Source organism: Equus przewalskii, chromosome 21 (assembly GCF_037783145.1).
Source record: "Equus przewalskii isolate Varuska chromosome 21, EquPr2, whole genome shotgun sequence".
Lineage (NCBI taxonomy): Eukaryota > Metazoa > Chordata > Mammalia > Perissodactyla > Equidae > Equus > Equus przewalskii.
This window is the reverse complement of record NC_091851.1, coordinates 33,301,368-33,315,665: the sequence shown is the minus strand read 5'-3', so window position 1 is coordinate 33,315,665 and position 14,298 is coordinate 33,301,368. Positions and strand designations below refer to the sequence as shown.

At 55.1% G+C, this 14,298-nt stretch overlaps 1 protein-coding gene across 2 annotated transcripts in view; it reads left to right on the top strand.

Annotated features, from left to right (window-relative positions):
• The window catches only part of JPH2 (junctophilin 2), a 60,741-nt gene extending 50,432 nt beyond the window's left edge, over nt 1-10,309 (top strand). The window contains exons 4-7 of one of the 2 annotated variants that reach the window (XR_011531116.1): nt 4,545-4,663; nt 5,685-6,397; nt 7,189-7,374; nt 8,605-10,309. Coding sequence is in view for 1 of the 2 variants with exons in the window: in XM_070589282.1 (XP_070445383.1) it covers nt 4,545-4,663; nt 5,685-6,397; nt 7,189-7,269 (913 nt within the window). In the remaining variant the exon portion in view is untranslated. The remainder of the gene's footprint in view (nt 1-4,544; nt 4,664-5,684; nt 6,398-7,188; nt 7,375-8,604) is intronic. The other variant, XM_070589282.1, reaches the window with a different exon arrangement.
• The last annotated feature ends 3,989 nt before the right edge of the window (nt 10,310-14,298 follow it).

The window sequence follows — 14,298 nt, the reverse complement described above, 5'->3', positions numbered from 1 at the left end:
TCCCCCAGAAATTCTGATTCACTAGATCTGGGGTGGAGCCCGAAAATCTACGTTTCTAGCAAGCTCCCAGGTGATGAGGGGGCTGGGAGGGCATGGACCACACTGCGAGTGGCACTGGACTGGAAGCCGTGGCCTCTGGGCAACAGCGATTTGGCCGGCCCTTCACCCTCTGAGCTGCCAGATAGACCCCATCAAGACTGCCTCGGGCCGAGGGTCTGCAGAGCTTTGAAGGCTGTGCTAAGTAGTTGGGACTTTATTTTGAGCACGGTAGGTAGCCTTGCAAAGATCTTGAGCAAGAGGTGAGGCTACTGGATGTATGGGGTAAGCCAGCTCATGGTGGCGCTGCGTGCAGGATCCATGGTAGGGAGCGAGCCAGGAGGCAAGGAGGTGGCAGATGGGGGTGGGGGCTTTGCAGGAGGAGTGACAGAAGGATGGAGAGGTGGGCACATTCTAGAGCTTAGAGGGAGTAGAAGGGACAGTAGGTGACTGGTGGCTGTGGATGTGGACGGGGATGAGGAGGGAGCGTGTGGGAGAGCACTGGGATTCTGGCTGGAAGGCTGGGGAGCCGGGGAGCCATTCCTGAAATCAGAGCCACTGGTGAGGGGAGGGCTGATAAGGGATTTGATCGATCGGCCAGGCTGATGGACGCGGGCAGGAGTGAGCTTCCTTCCAGCACAGCAGCCCTCACTGCCTTGGGCTGTGTGGCCTCCCCCTTCTCAGCCCTGTTCTGGCTGCCCTGAAGAGTTCACAGTTGATCCCCGAGAATATTCCAGGGCTTTGGGTGAAGGCTGCCGTTCCGGCCTGCGGAGTCCTGCAACACCGCTTCCCAGGCACTGGGAAACAAGCCTCATCCAGCTTGCATTACCAAAAAAGGACATTTTCTCAGTTTGAAGGTTTGCCCAGCCCTTTCCCTCCTCCCCCCACCTGGGGTTTCAGGTTTCCAGGGAAGTGTTTCTGGAAAGTTCAGGACTTTGAATCACACATACCCATGTACAGGCATATATGAGCCTGGGGATATGCATGTACGACTCGCAGTTTTGATGTCATAAATGGCATCTTCCTCCTTCTCCTCCTCCTCCCTCACCACCACCACCATTATCACCGCCATCACCACCATCACCACCACCACCACCACCACCACCACCACCACCACCACCACCACCACCACTCAGCCCCATGCTGGGCTAAACACTGTCATATGCTGCCTCTCTTTAGTTTTCACAGCAACTCCCTGAGGGGAGAAGTATTGTCTTCAGGGTACTGATTAAGAAACTGAGGCACAGAGAGGCACAGCTACTCACCAAGGTCCTAGAGCCCCAGTGGGATCAGGACTAGGCTGAGGCAAGGGAGGCAAGTCACACAAATGCAGGGTCTGATCCAGTCTTTATTCACATTTTGTTCATAGCTTGTTCATCAAGGACTTTTTTTTGCACTAATTTTGACTTTTAAAAATAATGCGATAGAATAGTATTTATCTTGATTACTGAGTTTTTTGGTATCCCCCTAAGTTTTGAGCCCAGGTGAATGCCTCACTTGCCTCACCCTGGCTGCGGCCTCGGCAGAGCCACAGTTGGAATCCAGGGCTGCTGACGCCAAAGCCGTGCTTGTAGCTATTGCCGATGTTGCGCCCTGGTCTGTACACGTACGCGTGTGTGCGTGTATGCGTACGCTCACTTACGCACTCTTTAATTCAGCAAAATATTCTTCCCTCCAGTAAACGTTGTGGCAGTGTGGCAGAGTGGAGAGGGCGGGGGCTTGGGAATCAGACTGTTCTGGGTTGGAACTGCACTCCTCGTTACTGAGTGGAAGTGTTGCCCGTCGTTAAGGGCACAGACTCCAGATCCCAGAAAGCCTTGGTTTGAAAGCTCACTCTGTCGCATGCCAGCCGTATAAGTTTGGGTGAGTTCCTTAGAGCCTGCTGTGGCCTGGATTTCTCCTCTGTAAAGAGGGATGATAGTAGTAACATCTGCCACGTAGAGTTATTGGGGGAATTAAAGGAGGATTTCCGTAAAGCCCTTGGCATGTGGTAAATGCTTTGTAAGCAAAGCATCATTTTGTGTTATTAAGCATCATTTTGCATCCTGGACCAAGATACCTGTCTGAGACTCAATTTCCCCACCTGTGAAGTACGGACAGTGAAAACTACTTCCCAGGCAGTTGTGAGGATTGAAAGGCATAACATAGGTAAAGGGCCTGGGACGGGGCAGGAGCTTAATAAAATTTATCTCCCCGATCAGGGGCTCAATTCTGTGCTGGAGACTGAGATACAGACACACATACACAGACACACGCACAACTCTCCCGGTAGTTAACTCGTCTGCATGTGTGGGCACTGATTTGACCTTTGAGTTTCCCAAAGGCACAAGCTCTTACTCCCCCCAGGGCCTTTGCACATGCTCTTCTCTCTACGTGGCTTGCTGTCCCCTCCTCACCTCTATGGGCCTACTTTATGTGTTTCTCCGTCTTAGCCTGAATGTCACATCCTCACGGGAGTCCTCCTGACCGCCCCCTCCACTGCCGAGCTGCATCAGGTCGCCCTGTTCTGCATGCTCAGTGCATTCTGTACTCTTCCTTCATGACACGTCTCACAACTGCAGTGAAGAATTTTTTATTTAATTACATTTCATTAAATAACTTTGTTGTTTATTTACTCCCCATTCCCCCTCACTGGACAGTGAGACAGGCACCAGGCTTGTCTCGTCCACAGGAATCTCTGTCCTCAGCTCCTGGCCACATGAGTGGCACATGCTCCAGAGTGCGCTCAAGCACACAGGCCCTGGAGTCATCTGGCCTGGGTTCAGAATCCCAGATCTTGCACTTAGTGACTCTGAGAGCTTGGGCAAGTTATTGAAGCTGTCTGTGCCTCAGTTTCCTGTTCTGTAAAATAGGGAAAATAGTAAGAGCACTGGCTTCCTAAGGCATCACGAGATTACGTGAGCTCATCCCTGCAACTCCTTTAGAGCGGTGCCTGGCCCATCAGTCAGGGGCTGTGACTACTTAGTAGTTACTAATAGTTATTAGTATTAGTGTTATTAGTCAGGCTAGACTAACAGCTGAAACAAACATGCCCCAAATCTCAGGTGCTTAACGGAATAAACGTTGAAGACTTGTTTAAATGTTCCACATTTAGTGTTTAAATTTAATGCTTAAATGTCCCACATTCCAGTGGGTCTGTGGGCGGGGGACTTTGCTCCATGCAGTAATCACTTATGGATCCAGGTTCCTTCCACTGTGTTTCTTAACCTGGGTCTGCAGGGGATTCTCTGGGTATAATTCAGGGAGTCCATGAACTTGGATGCTGTCATAGATTAGATTCCCTAGAAGCTGGATCGAAGATGGGGATTCTGTGCAGGTGTTTATTGAGGGACCACTCTCAGGAGAGGGGGGGGTGAGAGAGGTGGGATGGGATCGGGAAGTAGCCAAGCAAGGGTGTGGTCTTACGTGGAGTCTTGCTTCAGCCTGATCCCACAGGAACTCTGGACCCAGGATAAGACCACAGAGTTGCTTCCTCCTGGGACAGGAGGGGGCTGGGCAGTGTCATTAGTCATTGGTTGGGCTTTCTGGGTTGGGGGAGCTAGGGGGTTTTGACCTCTGGAATAAGATGGCTTCTTGATTGCAATTCTCTGGGACAGCAATGAGCCATTAGCAATCGGCTGAGCAGCTGGGGGTGGGTGCATTTGCCCAGTGAAGGGATCTGGGCAGGGTACCAGCGGTCTACATCAGATGGGAAAACTACATCTTTATTTTTCTTAACCTCTAACTGAAATTTAGCATTTTCTTTAATTATGGAAGCAGGCAATAAACCACAGTAGTATTAGAAGTATCTGTGACTTTGTCACCAATAGAAATCACAGATATTTTCATGTCACATTACTATTGTTGCAGTATCCTTGAAATATCCTTTATGCTAATGTATACTTTAAAACTGTGGTAGTTAATAGACCTGCTAGTATTTTGTTTAATGTATTAATAAAGAAGGACATACATTATTATATTACAAATTTGTTCCTTTAGATATTTTGGTAACAGTGTGTCAGTATAATTGCATCCCTTTGTAATCCTATGTAATTTATGCATTTCAAAACATTATTCTGAGAAGGGGTCCATTAGGCATCACCAGATGCCAGAGGGGTCTGTGACACAAAAGAAGTTAAATGCCTTGTTTAGGGACGTTGGACTCCTCTGCATTTTATAGCAGTGGGGGAAAAGAGAGGACATAGAGGATTACAGGGGAGATTTTTATGGACCAGGCCTGGAAATGGGCTACAAAATGTCTTCCCACAATGCATTGGCCAGGACTCAGTCACCTGACCACATCTAACTGCAAGGGAGGCTGGGAAATGTAGTCTATCTGTGTACCCAGAAAGAAAAGGAAATGGTCTGGGGGCTGCACAGCAGTCTGGGCCACAGGGCTCAATAAATACTCATTGACAGCCTGAGTGAATGGATGCTCTGTCCAAGGTATCTCTTTGTAGGTTGGGGAGGAGGAGCAGAGGGCTGGTTCTCTGGAGGGATCCTGAATCTCCGCCATGTTGTCTCCTTAGGACAAGCCACGCCAAGGCCAAAGCAGAGGCAGCGGAACAGGCTGCCGTGGCTGCCAACCAAGAGTCCAACATTGCCCGCACTTTGGCCAGGGAGCTGGCTCCAGACTTCTACCAGCCAGGTAGGGCCAGCCAGGAAGAGGGTGGGCCGGACAGGGTGGGGAAGGTCCCGGGGAGTGGACACTTTTTTTTCCTTTGCTTGCTGGAAAGCTGAGATGCCTAATAGATTCATGAATGCCTGTGAGTTCTAGAAACTGTGGGGCCTGGTGCGAACATGGGATGGGATGACACAAAGGGACTCATGCTGAGACTGCGGAGCTGGTATGGAGGCCCCCAGCAGACTAGCCTCACCCCAGGCTCTTTGCTCTGGGAAATGAGGCTGCAGAGTAAGGAGTACCTGCGGCACTCATGCAGACTTTGCTCTTGGGTTGAGTGGTGGGAGCTCTCCGGGTGGGAGACAGGTGTTCTCTGCATTGAGAATTTTAAGGTGAGTGGATGATTAGATTTGTATTTTCTAAGCCTTATTCTGGCTGCAGCAAAGAGATCAAAGGGAGACTAGATGGAAGGCCTTGGAGCACAAATCCCGGAGGTTAAGTTGCTTCTGGTCACAGTGCCCCCCTGCTGGTCCCAGGAAGAGTGACACTGGCGGCTACCTCTGTCTTGGGTGGTTGTACCAGCAGCTGTCACTATGTGCCAGGCCCTGAGCTCGGCATTTTACATGCATTTTTTCCCACTCAGTTGATCCTTCTATTTGCATTTATGAACTAAGTATGATTAGGCCCATTTTTCAGATAAGGGAATGGAAAGAGATCAGTGTCACCGTTAAGAGCATAAACTGGGTGCTGGTCCTGGCTCTGCCCTTTGTCAGCTGGGTGATTTGGAAAAGTGATTTCACCTCTCTGAGCTCCCTTTCTTCGTGTGTAAAATGGAGGTTAAGTAATAGCGTCAGCCTCGTAGGGTTATTAAAATGATTGAATGAGTTCCTATCTGGACATTGCTTAGACCAGCGCCGGGCACACGGGAGACGGTAGGTGAGAGCTGGCTGAGTGAATACACGAGGCTCAGCGAGTTAAGTGGCTTGCCCGGGATCCCCCGTGGCGGCCCGGGGGTTCAGACCCGGCCCCTCCGTGTTGTCCCTGGCAGGTCCGGAATATCAGAAGCGCCGGCTGCTCCAGGAGATCCTGGAGAACTCGGAGAGCCTGCTGGAGCCCCCCGACCGGAGCCCGGGCGCCGCGGGCCTCCCGGAGCGGCCCCGCGAGAGCCCGCAGCTGCATGAGCGCGAGACCCCTCGGCCGGAGGGAGGGCCCCCGTCGCCGGCCGGGACGCCCCCGCAGCCCAAGCGGCCCCGGCCCGGAGCATCGTCCAAGGACGGCCTGCTGAGCCCGGGCGCCTGGAACGGCGAGTCCGGCCCCGAGGGCAGCCGGCCCGCCACGCCGTCCGAGGGCGCGGGCCGCCGCAGCCCTGCGCGCCCCGCCGCCGAGCACATGGCCATCGAGGCGCTGCAGGCGCCGCCCGCGCCGTCGCGGGAGCCCGAGGTGGCGCTGTACCGCGGCTACCACAGCTACGCCGTGCGCACCGCGCCGCCCGCGCCGCCGCCCTTCGACGACGAGCCCGAGCCCGACGCCGCCGGGTCCGACTCGGCCCCCGCGTCCCCGGCCAGCGCCCCCGCGTCCCCGGCCAGCGCCGCCGCGCCCGACTCCCCCGCCAAGCTGGAGCCCAAGCCCATCGTCCCCAAAGCCGAGCCCAGGGCCAAGGCCCGCAAGACTGAGGCCCGGGGGCTGACCAAGGGCGGGGCCAAGAAGAAGGCTCGGAAGGAGGCGGCGGCCGCGGCGGAGGCCGAGGTGGAGATAGAGGAGGTGAGGCTGGTTCCCTCGACGGGTCGAGCTTGAGGCAGGATTCCGTGCAGAGGACTAGGGAGAGGGTGATGGCACAGGATAGAGCCGGGGGCAACCCCCAGCAGGGATGTGGGCTCAGTCAAGTGTAGACTGATCCCGGAGAACCTGGGAGCATCAATTACCCCGCAGCGCCGCCTCTTCCGGGCAGGGGCAGGCCTTTGTACCTGCTGTCTAGTCAGCAGGGGGCAGTTCTTTGGAGAATGGGGCGCTAGGGGCCCTAAGCAGCTGGGGGTGGGTGCACCTGCCGGATCAGAGAGATCTGGGCGGGGCACCAGCAGCATCTGCTTCCCGGTGTAGCAGGGAGGCCTTCCTAGTGGGGGTGGAGGAAGGGCCCAAGGGGGCTTGGGTCCTTGTCCTCCCGGCTTTTTATGGGAGGCTGGGAGCTGGGAACTGAAGCGACGGAGAGGGAAGCTGGGCTCTGAGGGACTGACGAATGCGGCTCCAGAGGAATTAGCAGTGGGGAAGGCCGAGCTCCTGGGTTCCAGGCGCAGCCCAGCCCAATGTGTACTTTGGGGCACGCTCCTGCGCCTCTCTGGGCCCCGAGCCATTTGGTAAATTATTTCTCAGAATCCTCTGGCTCTGATGGTCTGCTGTCCTCTGCTGGACACAGCAGTGAGCAAAACGGGGTAGGGGGGTACTCTCAGGAGGAGCCTTCTGTAAGTTACTGCTGCTGTGTCCAGCCTTGCTGTGACTTGTGGGGGACATGTTTCAGAGGCCGGGGGACTCAGGCGGCCCCTCTGCGCTATTCCCAGGTCCCCAACACCGTCCTCATCTGCATGGTGATCCTGCTCAACATCGGCCTGGCCATCCTCTTCGTTCACCTCCTGACCTGACCCTCGGCTACCAGGTGCGGCCAGGAGGAGGCGTTGGGAGCACACAGAGCTCTGGGCGGCAGGGTGATGGGACGGGCCTGCTGCCTCCTGGGCGTCTGTCCTGCGGTTAGTTGAGACCCACCCCCCAGCAGAGGCAGGGGCCTAGAGTGTGAACTTGATAGATTCTGCCCTCCACACACGCACACACACATGCGCATGCACACACACACACACCCCTCATTAGCTCACATCTGCAGAGCACCTGTCCTCTGTCAGGTGAGCAGTGGGGCTTCACCCACTCATTCGCTCACTCGTTCATTCATTTGACCAACATTTACTGAGCAGCCACTCTGCTGGGACCTAGGGGCGCAGCAGCCACTCCCTCCTGCCCTAGGAAATGGAGCGCACGACAGGAGTAAACCCTTCACCTCCGGCTTACTTGGTAAAGCCTTGCAGGTCAGACATCAAGCAAAGCAGTTCTTGACTCCCTCCCCCCAGCCCCCCAGGTCCAGACGGAGTCCACTTGGGACGGCCAATCCTCTTCTCTCTGCCCTCCTCTCTTCCGGTAACCCTGCTGTCAGTCAGTTGGTTCCATCACTTGGTTTTCTCCCATGATGGAGCTGGGGGGAGGGGTGCTGTGTAAGGCCCCATGACAAGAAGGTGAGGTGGGCTGGGCTGAAAGAAAGTGGCCCCCACTGACCTCAGGGTGAAGTGTCTACAGGACGGAGTCCTTCTCCTGCCCGGCCCAGCCTTTACACTGTCCGTCCCTTGCTTCATGATGCCAGTGGAGTTTCTGCCTCTTGCCCCGCCCCCCACGAAGTCCCCCTTCATGGATCCTAGCTTAGTGTAGGCTGGAGGGTCCTCCTCAGTCCCAGAGAAGGAGAAGAGCTCCCTGTCCTGTCACCGTCTAAATAGCCAATGACAATATTAGCCTGGTCGGTGCCGACCTGGGGGTGAATGCTGAGCCCCGAGGGGTCCCTGGTTCATAGGGGATCTGGGAACGATGGCTGCAGGGACTGAGGATGGAGTGACCTGAAGGATGGGAAGAGTGAACCAGATGGCAGTGGGGGAGGAGGAAGGGAGGGAAGAGGGAACCAGGCAAAGGACACGGCACTGCAGACAAGCAGAGGCAGCATCCCCAGGAGAATGAAGCCGGCCTGAGGGCCCGGGGAGGCCTCAGGGACTGTCTCTGAACCCTGAGTCAGAGCCAAGGGGCAAGGCTGCCCTGGGGGCCTAGGAGGCGGGATCTTACCCCAGGGAAGATCAAGCCTGAGGCTTGAACTCTGCCTTGAACCTGGCTCAGCTCTCCCTCCCTCCCTTGCTCCCTCGCCTGACACTCTTGCTGTCTCTTTGCAGAGCCAGGAATTCCTGCTGAGGACGCAAAGACCCCTCTTTTTGTGGTGCCACGCAGGGTGGCCAAGGAGGACTGGAACCCCTGGGTCCAGCTCACTTCCACACCGCAGGCGTTCAAGGAGGCCTCCCGTGGCGCCCGCACTGGGTGGCGGAGGCACCCAGAGGACTCGAATGCACAGGGAGGCCCCCAGGGAAGAGCCCTGGTCTCTGGAGCTCCCTGACCTGCTCCCGTCCCTCCCTCTCCCATGCTCCCTCACCCCACCCGTAGGTCCCCTCCACCCCAGGCTTTTGTGTGTTTTGGGGGAAGTCCCCAAATCAGGATGTTAATAATAAATCCCAGCCCCCTTCTTCCGCCCTTCCCTTGCTTATTTTAGCCTCTGGCTGCAGGGCCGGGGCCCCCAAGCAAGCGGGGGGAGTGATAGGACTCCTGTGGTGGGCCAGCAAGGGATGCAGTCTCAGCACAGGGGCCCTTCCTTCGCAGGCTTGATCCAGCACACACCTGTCCCTTGCTTACAGATGTTCTGGATGACAATAGAGGAAATGGACATGCTCAGCTTCAATATCCCAGGAGACAGTGCTCCCATCTCCTCCCACCGGTCCAGTTGGCTTCCCTTCTGGACCAATGGAAGAGGGGGAGATGTAAGGAATTGGAACCTTTAGCTGGGAAGCCACTGACCAGGTGGTGGGGGGTGGGAGTGGGAAGACGGGCTAAGGGGCCGTTAGGATGGCCCCTGTTTTGAGTGTGCCTGAGCCCAAGGTTGGCATTGCATTTAGGGCTCCCAGTGTGCTCAGAGTGCTCAGGGTCACCCTGGGGGAGCCCCGGGGCTGACAAGGTAGAGCTCCTGTGAGGCCCTGTGAACTGGTTTGTCCACACCCCAGCTCAGGGGAGCAGGAGTGGAAGCCCTCGGAAGCCCAGGCAGACCTCCCTGGGGCAGACTAGCAGGCAGGTGCTAAACAGGCTCCTTGTCAACAGCCTTTCCCGGGGAGGGAGGAGGAAGTCTGGGCTCCCACTGGGCGCAGTCTGTGCAATAATTAGCCCTTTGGCTTGTTTGGCAGAAGAGAGTGTTTGCATGTAGCCCATTACAGATGTTTGGTACCACACTGGGTCACTGGGCCCTTGTGCTTGCTGGGGGTGGCTGGAGGCTGAGGGATTATGGTACCCTGCCCCCGGGAGGACAGAAGGAGTGGCCCCTCTCAGTTGGGGGAAGGATGTGGTGACAGCATCCAAGCAGAGGTATGGAGAACTGTGGCCCTTCTGCCTTGGTTTCTCTGGACCTGGGGCCTTTGGCGTGGTGACCTGGCCTCTGGGGGCAGCTCTACGACCTGCGGTTTGCTTCTGATGGGGTCAGCTCTCCCTTTCCCCCCAGTTCTAGGCAGCCTTCCTCCAGCTTCACACTTGCTGTTTCAAGCACTGCTGGGGACTCGGGGTGTGGCTGGAATCTTGGACTGCGTTTCTCGGATTCTCCCATCCCCACCAGGGCCCATGGCTCTGCATCTGTGTTTGGGCTTTTCTGGCCTCCTAGGGAATGTAGGGGGATGGCCGGGGGCACTGCTCAGGCTGACAGGCTCCAGGTTTTCGGCCTGGCCCAGTGCTAAGGATTAAGCCTCCCGCTGCCAGAGCTCCCAGGCCTAGTTTTGGGGCTGGTGTTTGGGGCGAGGGTTCAGGATGCTGCAGTCTGTGCAATAATAAACGTGCATCTGCTCACGGGCTCTGGCTGGGCTGTGGTGTCTGCTTGTGGGCCCAGGATGAGGGACTGGCTGAGGGAGGGCGACAGTGGCTGGGGGCCTCTGGGTCATGCTGGTCCAGGCCCCCTCCCCTCTCTCTTATAATTCCCATAATACCTTGTGAGGAGCAGCTGAGGGGCGTCGGTCCTGGAGGGGTGGCTCAAAGGCCACAGACCTCCTAGGGAAGACCCTGAGTTTCTAAAGCGGACTTCCAGAAGCTTCCCTGAGCGGCATATGATAGAAGAAAGAGCCTACCCTTTGAGGTCGGGTCTCCTTGGGCTCCAGTCCTCCTCAGCCACTTACTTCACTTCTCTGACCCTCAGTTTCCTCATTTGTGAAATGTGGAAAATAACTACCTACTTCCTGGGGTCATGGTGAGGATTACATTGACTACTGAAGCAATGTGTGTAAAGCCGAGCCATGGAAAGCAGTTGAGAAATGGAAACTGTATCATTATTGCTGTTAGACTGCATTACTGTCAGTAGCCCTCTCACATTTTCATGGAGGACCCCGGAAGCCTGCACGGGGTTGAGATGATTCAGGCCCAGTCAGATAGTCTGGAATGTCTCAGTCAGAACCGGACCCGGAGACCATCTTCGTACTTTACAGAGGCTCAGAGAGAAGAAAAGACTTGCCTAAGGTCACACTACACGTCAGTGGCGGGAAAGCAGTTGTCTTGACTTGGTTCACCAAGGTTCTCTCAAAGCTGGCAGCCCCCAAGACGGTTGGCAGGGAGGGTCCCTCGCCATCGACAGGCTTGAGTTCAGGCAGGTCCCGGAGGGGCTTGGTGAGCAGGAGTCTGCTGCCACTGACTTGCTGTGTGTCAGTCACCTGTGCCTCAGTTTCCTCTTCTGCCAAAAGACCATAATCCCTGCTCCGTTGCCTTCGTCACAGTAGTGCAGATGTGAGAATCAAATGGGGTGGCTTATGGGCAGTAAAGAGTTTTCAAAACCTTAGAATGGTCCAGGGATCCCCAGGAAGAAGGGTGGGTTTGGTGGGACCTCGGAAGTGATGAGAGTGGGAATGAGGAGGGAGTCATTTTCATCTGCAGATGTTTTGATAAAACCCACAGGGGAAGGGAGAGGCAGGGAGCCCAGTCAGCTGGTCTGTAGACGGGCTCTGTGTGTGCGTGTGTGCGTGTGCAAGTGTGTGCAGAAAGTGGGAGTGAGGGGTGGGGTCAGCGGGATGGCTACATTAGAATCATCTTGGATGGCTTGAAAAGAAGGCTCGTTGCTGAGCCCCCATTGGAACCTCGACGTCCTGGAAGGTTGGTTGGAGTTGGGCGTCCCCTGGTGGCTCAGGCACAGCACACAGCCTGGCTGGTGCCCCTTCCGATCTCCACTGGCCCCTTTAGGAAGTTTGTCCTCGTCCTCTGCCACGTCCAGGATCCACGTAAGGTGTCTTGTGCCCTGAGGGAACTTGAAACCACCCTGTGGGCATTGCCGGGGCTTATGAACACTGACCGCTGCCTTGGAGTCTCGTCAGGGCTCTTCCAGGGCGGAGAAAGGGAGAGGGCCCAGCAGCTGTGGGATTCAGATGTGGGATTGGTGGTAAGAAGGGAATTTTCGTAATCTCTGATGGACCCACGGAGGATTGGGCTGTGCTGGGAGAGATGCTCGAGATGCTTTTGGCTGCACGTAACAGAAAACCAGCCAGATGGTCGGAAGCCTTTGGGGGCCTCAAGCCTGAAAGAGTTATATGGAGCAGCCTTAATATGTAACTCAAAATAAAAACAATACCTAAACCGTAAAACAGAAAACTTGCATGTATGCTGAAATTAAAACAGCTCAATTTTTTTTCCTTTGTGCAAAATTCTGACTGTGCCTACGGAGGCTGGACTTCTCCCTCCCTCCCCCTTGCTCCGCCCCTGTCTTGCTGGTCCACCAAGAGGAGGGAAACCCCACGCTCAGTGGAGTCAGGCGGCGCTGGGCAGGCACCGTGCTGAGCCCTCCACTTCCTCTGGGTGGTGGCAGAGCAGCAGTGTGGTTCGGTGCAGGAGCTCTGAGGTCGGGTCGCTGGTTGGAATCCTGGCTCTGTCTTGTGACATTCCAAACCTTGCTATTTCCTTTTCCAGGATGATGATTACCACGCTACCTGCCTCTTAAGATTAAAAACATGAATAAAGCACTTAAAACAAGGCCTAGCATGGAGTGAGCACATGATAAATAAGCTCTCATTATTCAATCTTCACAACAATTCTGACATAGATCTATCACCCCATTTTACAGATGGGGAAATTGAGGCCTGGAGAGATGGAGTGATTTGTTCAAGGTATCAGAGCGAGGGGAGGGCAGAGCTGCAATGGAAACCCGGAGCCTGTGCTCTTTCCGCAGAACCACACTGCCTCCCACAGCGCAGGAGTGAGCTCCCCGTCACTGGAGATGAGCCAGCTGAGGGCAGGTGGCTACTGACCCGGCAGGGCATGGTTGGGGGGAGGGGCTTGCTGGGAACTGGGCAGCTGGAGGAGGGAGGAGGGGTGCTTGCTGTCCAGAAGGGGGCGGGAGCTCCATGCCCAGATGAACCTTTTGGGCCAGTAGATCAATGAGATGAGCAGTAGCTGTCAGAGCTGGAAGGAGGCTCAGAGACTATCTAATCCAGCCCCTCCTCAGGTGGGGAGACGGGCCCAGAGAAGTGAATGGAGTGTCTCAAAATCACACAGTGATTCTGTCAGAATGAGGACTAAAAAGTGCTACCGTCCAGGCCCAGCTAGCTTCATGGTCCTCACACTTAGTTTAAGGCTCTGCTGTCACCATCTTGAAGTTCTCAATAATTTTTGAACAAGGGGCCCCACATTCTCATTTTACACTGGGTCCATACATCACGTAGCTCCTCCTGCACCATCTACTGGGAGTGGGCTCGAGTGTGCCAGGCACGTATCTGTCATGTACCTACTGTTATTTTGCCCATTTTACAGATGCAGAAACTGACGGTCAAAGATGTTGAGTACATTAACCAGGGCCAGGATTTAAACCTGTGCAGTCTGACTTCAGAGATGTCCTCATAGGGGTGACACCATGTTGCCCCCTGGGGAAAGGCCCTGGGCTCTGGGCCACCTGGTGGCTCGTGCTTAGACCCACTCAGGCTCGTGTTTCCAAAGTGGCTCCAGTGGGAAAAGGGGATGAGAGAGGAGGAGGATCACAAGGGGCAGCGTCCCCCAAGAATGAGATATCAGTGGGCGGAAGGGGGACGACCAGCCTCCTTCTTTTCCTGGACAACCAGCTTCTGAGAATTCACCCACTGACCAGGGCACCCTCCGAGTGGATTACACAAAACCATCTAAGCACACAATGTCAGGATGCTTTAGGCTGCGTGTAACAGAAAACCAAAGTCATGAAAAGCTTTAAGGACACGATTTTAGAAAATCATATCTAATATGAGGTTTGGTGGTGGGCTGCATGGTCCGCAGAGACTTTCATCAAGGACCCAGTTTCCTTCCATCTTTTTCTTCTGCCCGGCTCACAGCAGGTACACTTGAGAAAACTTTCTTCATAGTCACAGAATGGCTGCTGCTGTTCCAGGTGTCTGGGCTCCCTATACCCAAGTTCAGAGGCGGAAGAGAACAAGTTCTTCCTGTTTAATTTTTAGCTGCCAAGAAACTTTCCCTAAGAGCCCAAACTCGCCCTGGCAGAGTTCTCCCCTCATCTCATTGGCCCGTTCCTAAGCCAATCACTGGTAAGTGGACTGATTCTGACCAATTAGGATTCACCTGAGTCACGGGGGTGGGGTGGGTCCTGGATTAAACCCCTGCACAGGCAGCGTGGAGGAAGGAAAAGGACTGTTTGCTTTTTGGTGTAGATTTGCTTCTGGCCCATAAGGGTAAGGGGGCGTGGCTGTGTGCTGGTGATGCCTTGGGCAGTGAGGGGACAAGGCAGTGTTGATGGAGTGTGCACAGTGTCCTAGGAGATTGACATAAATTGGATCATTTAATATGGGCCACACAGTAACCCTGTGAGGTTGGTATTTATTATTCTC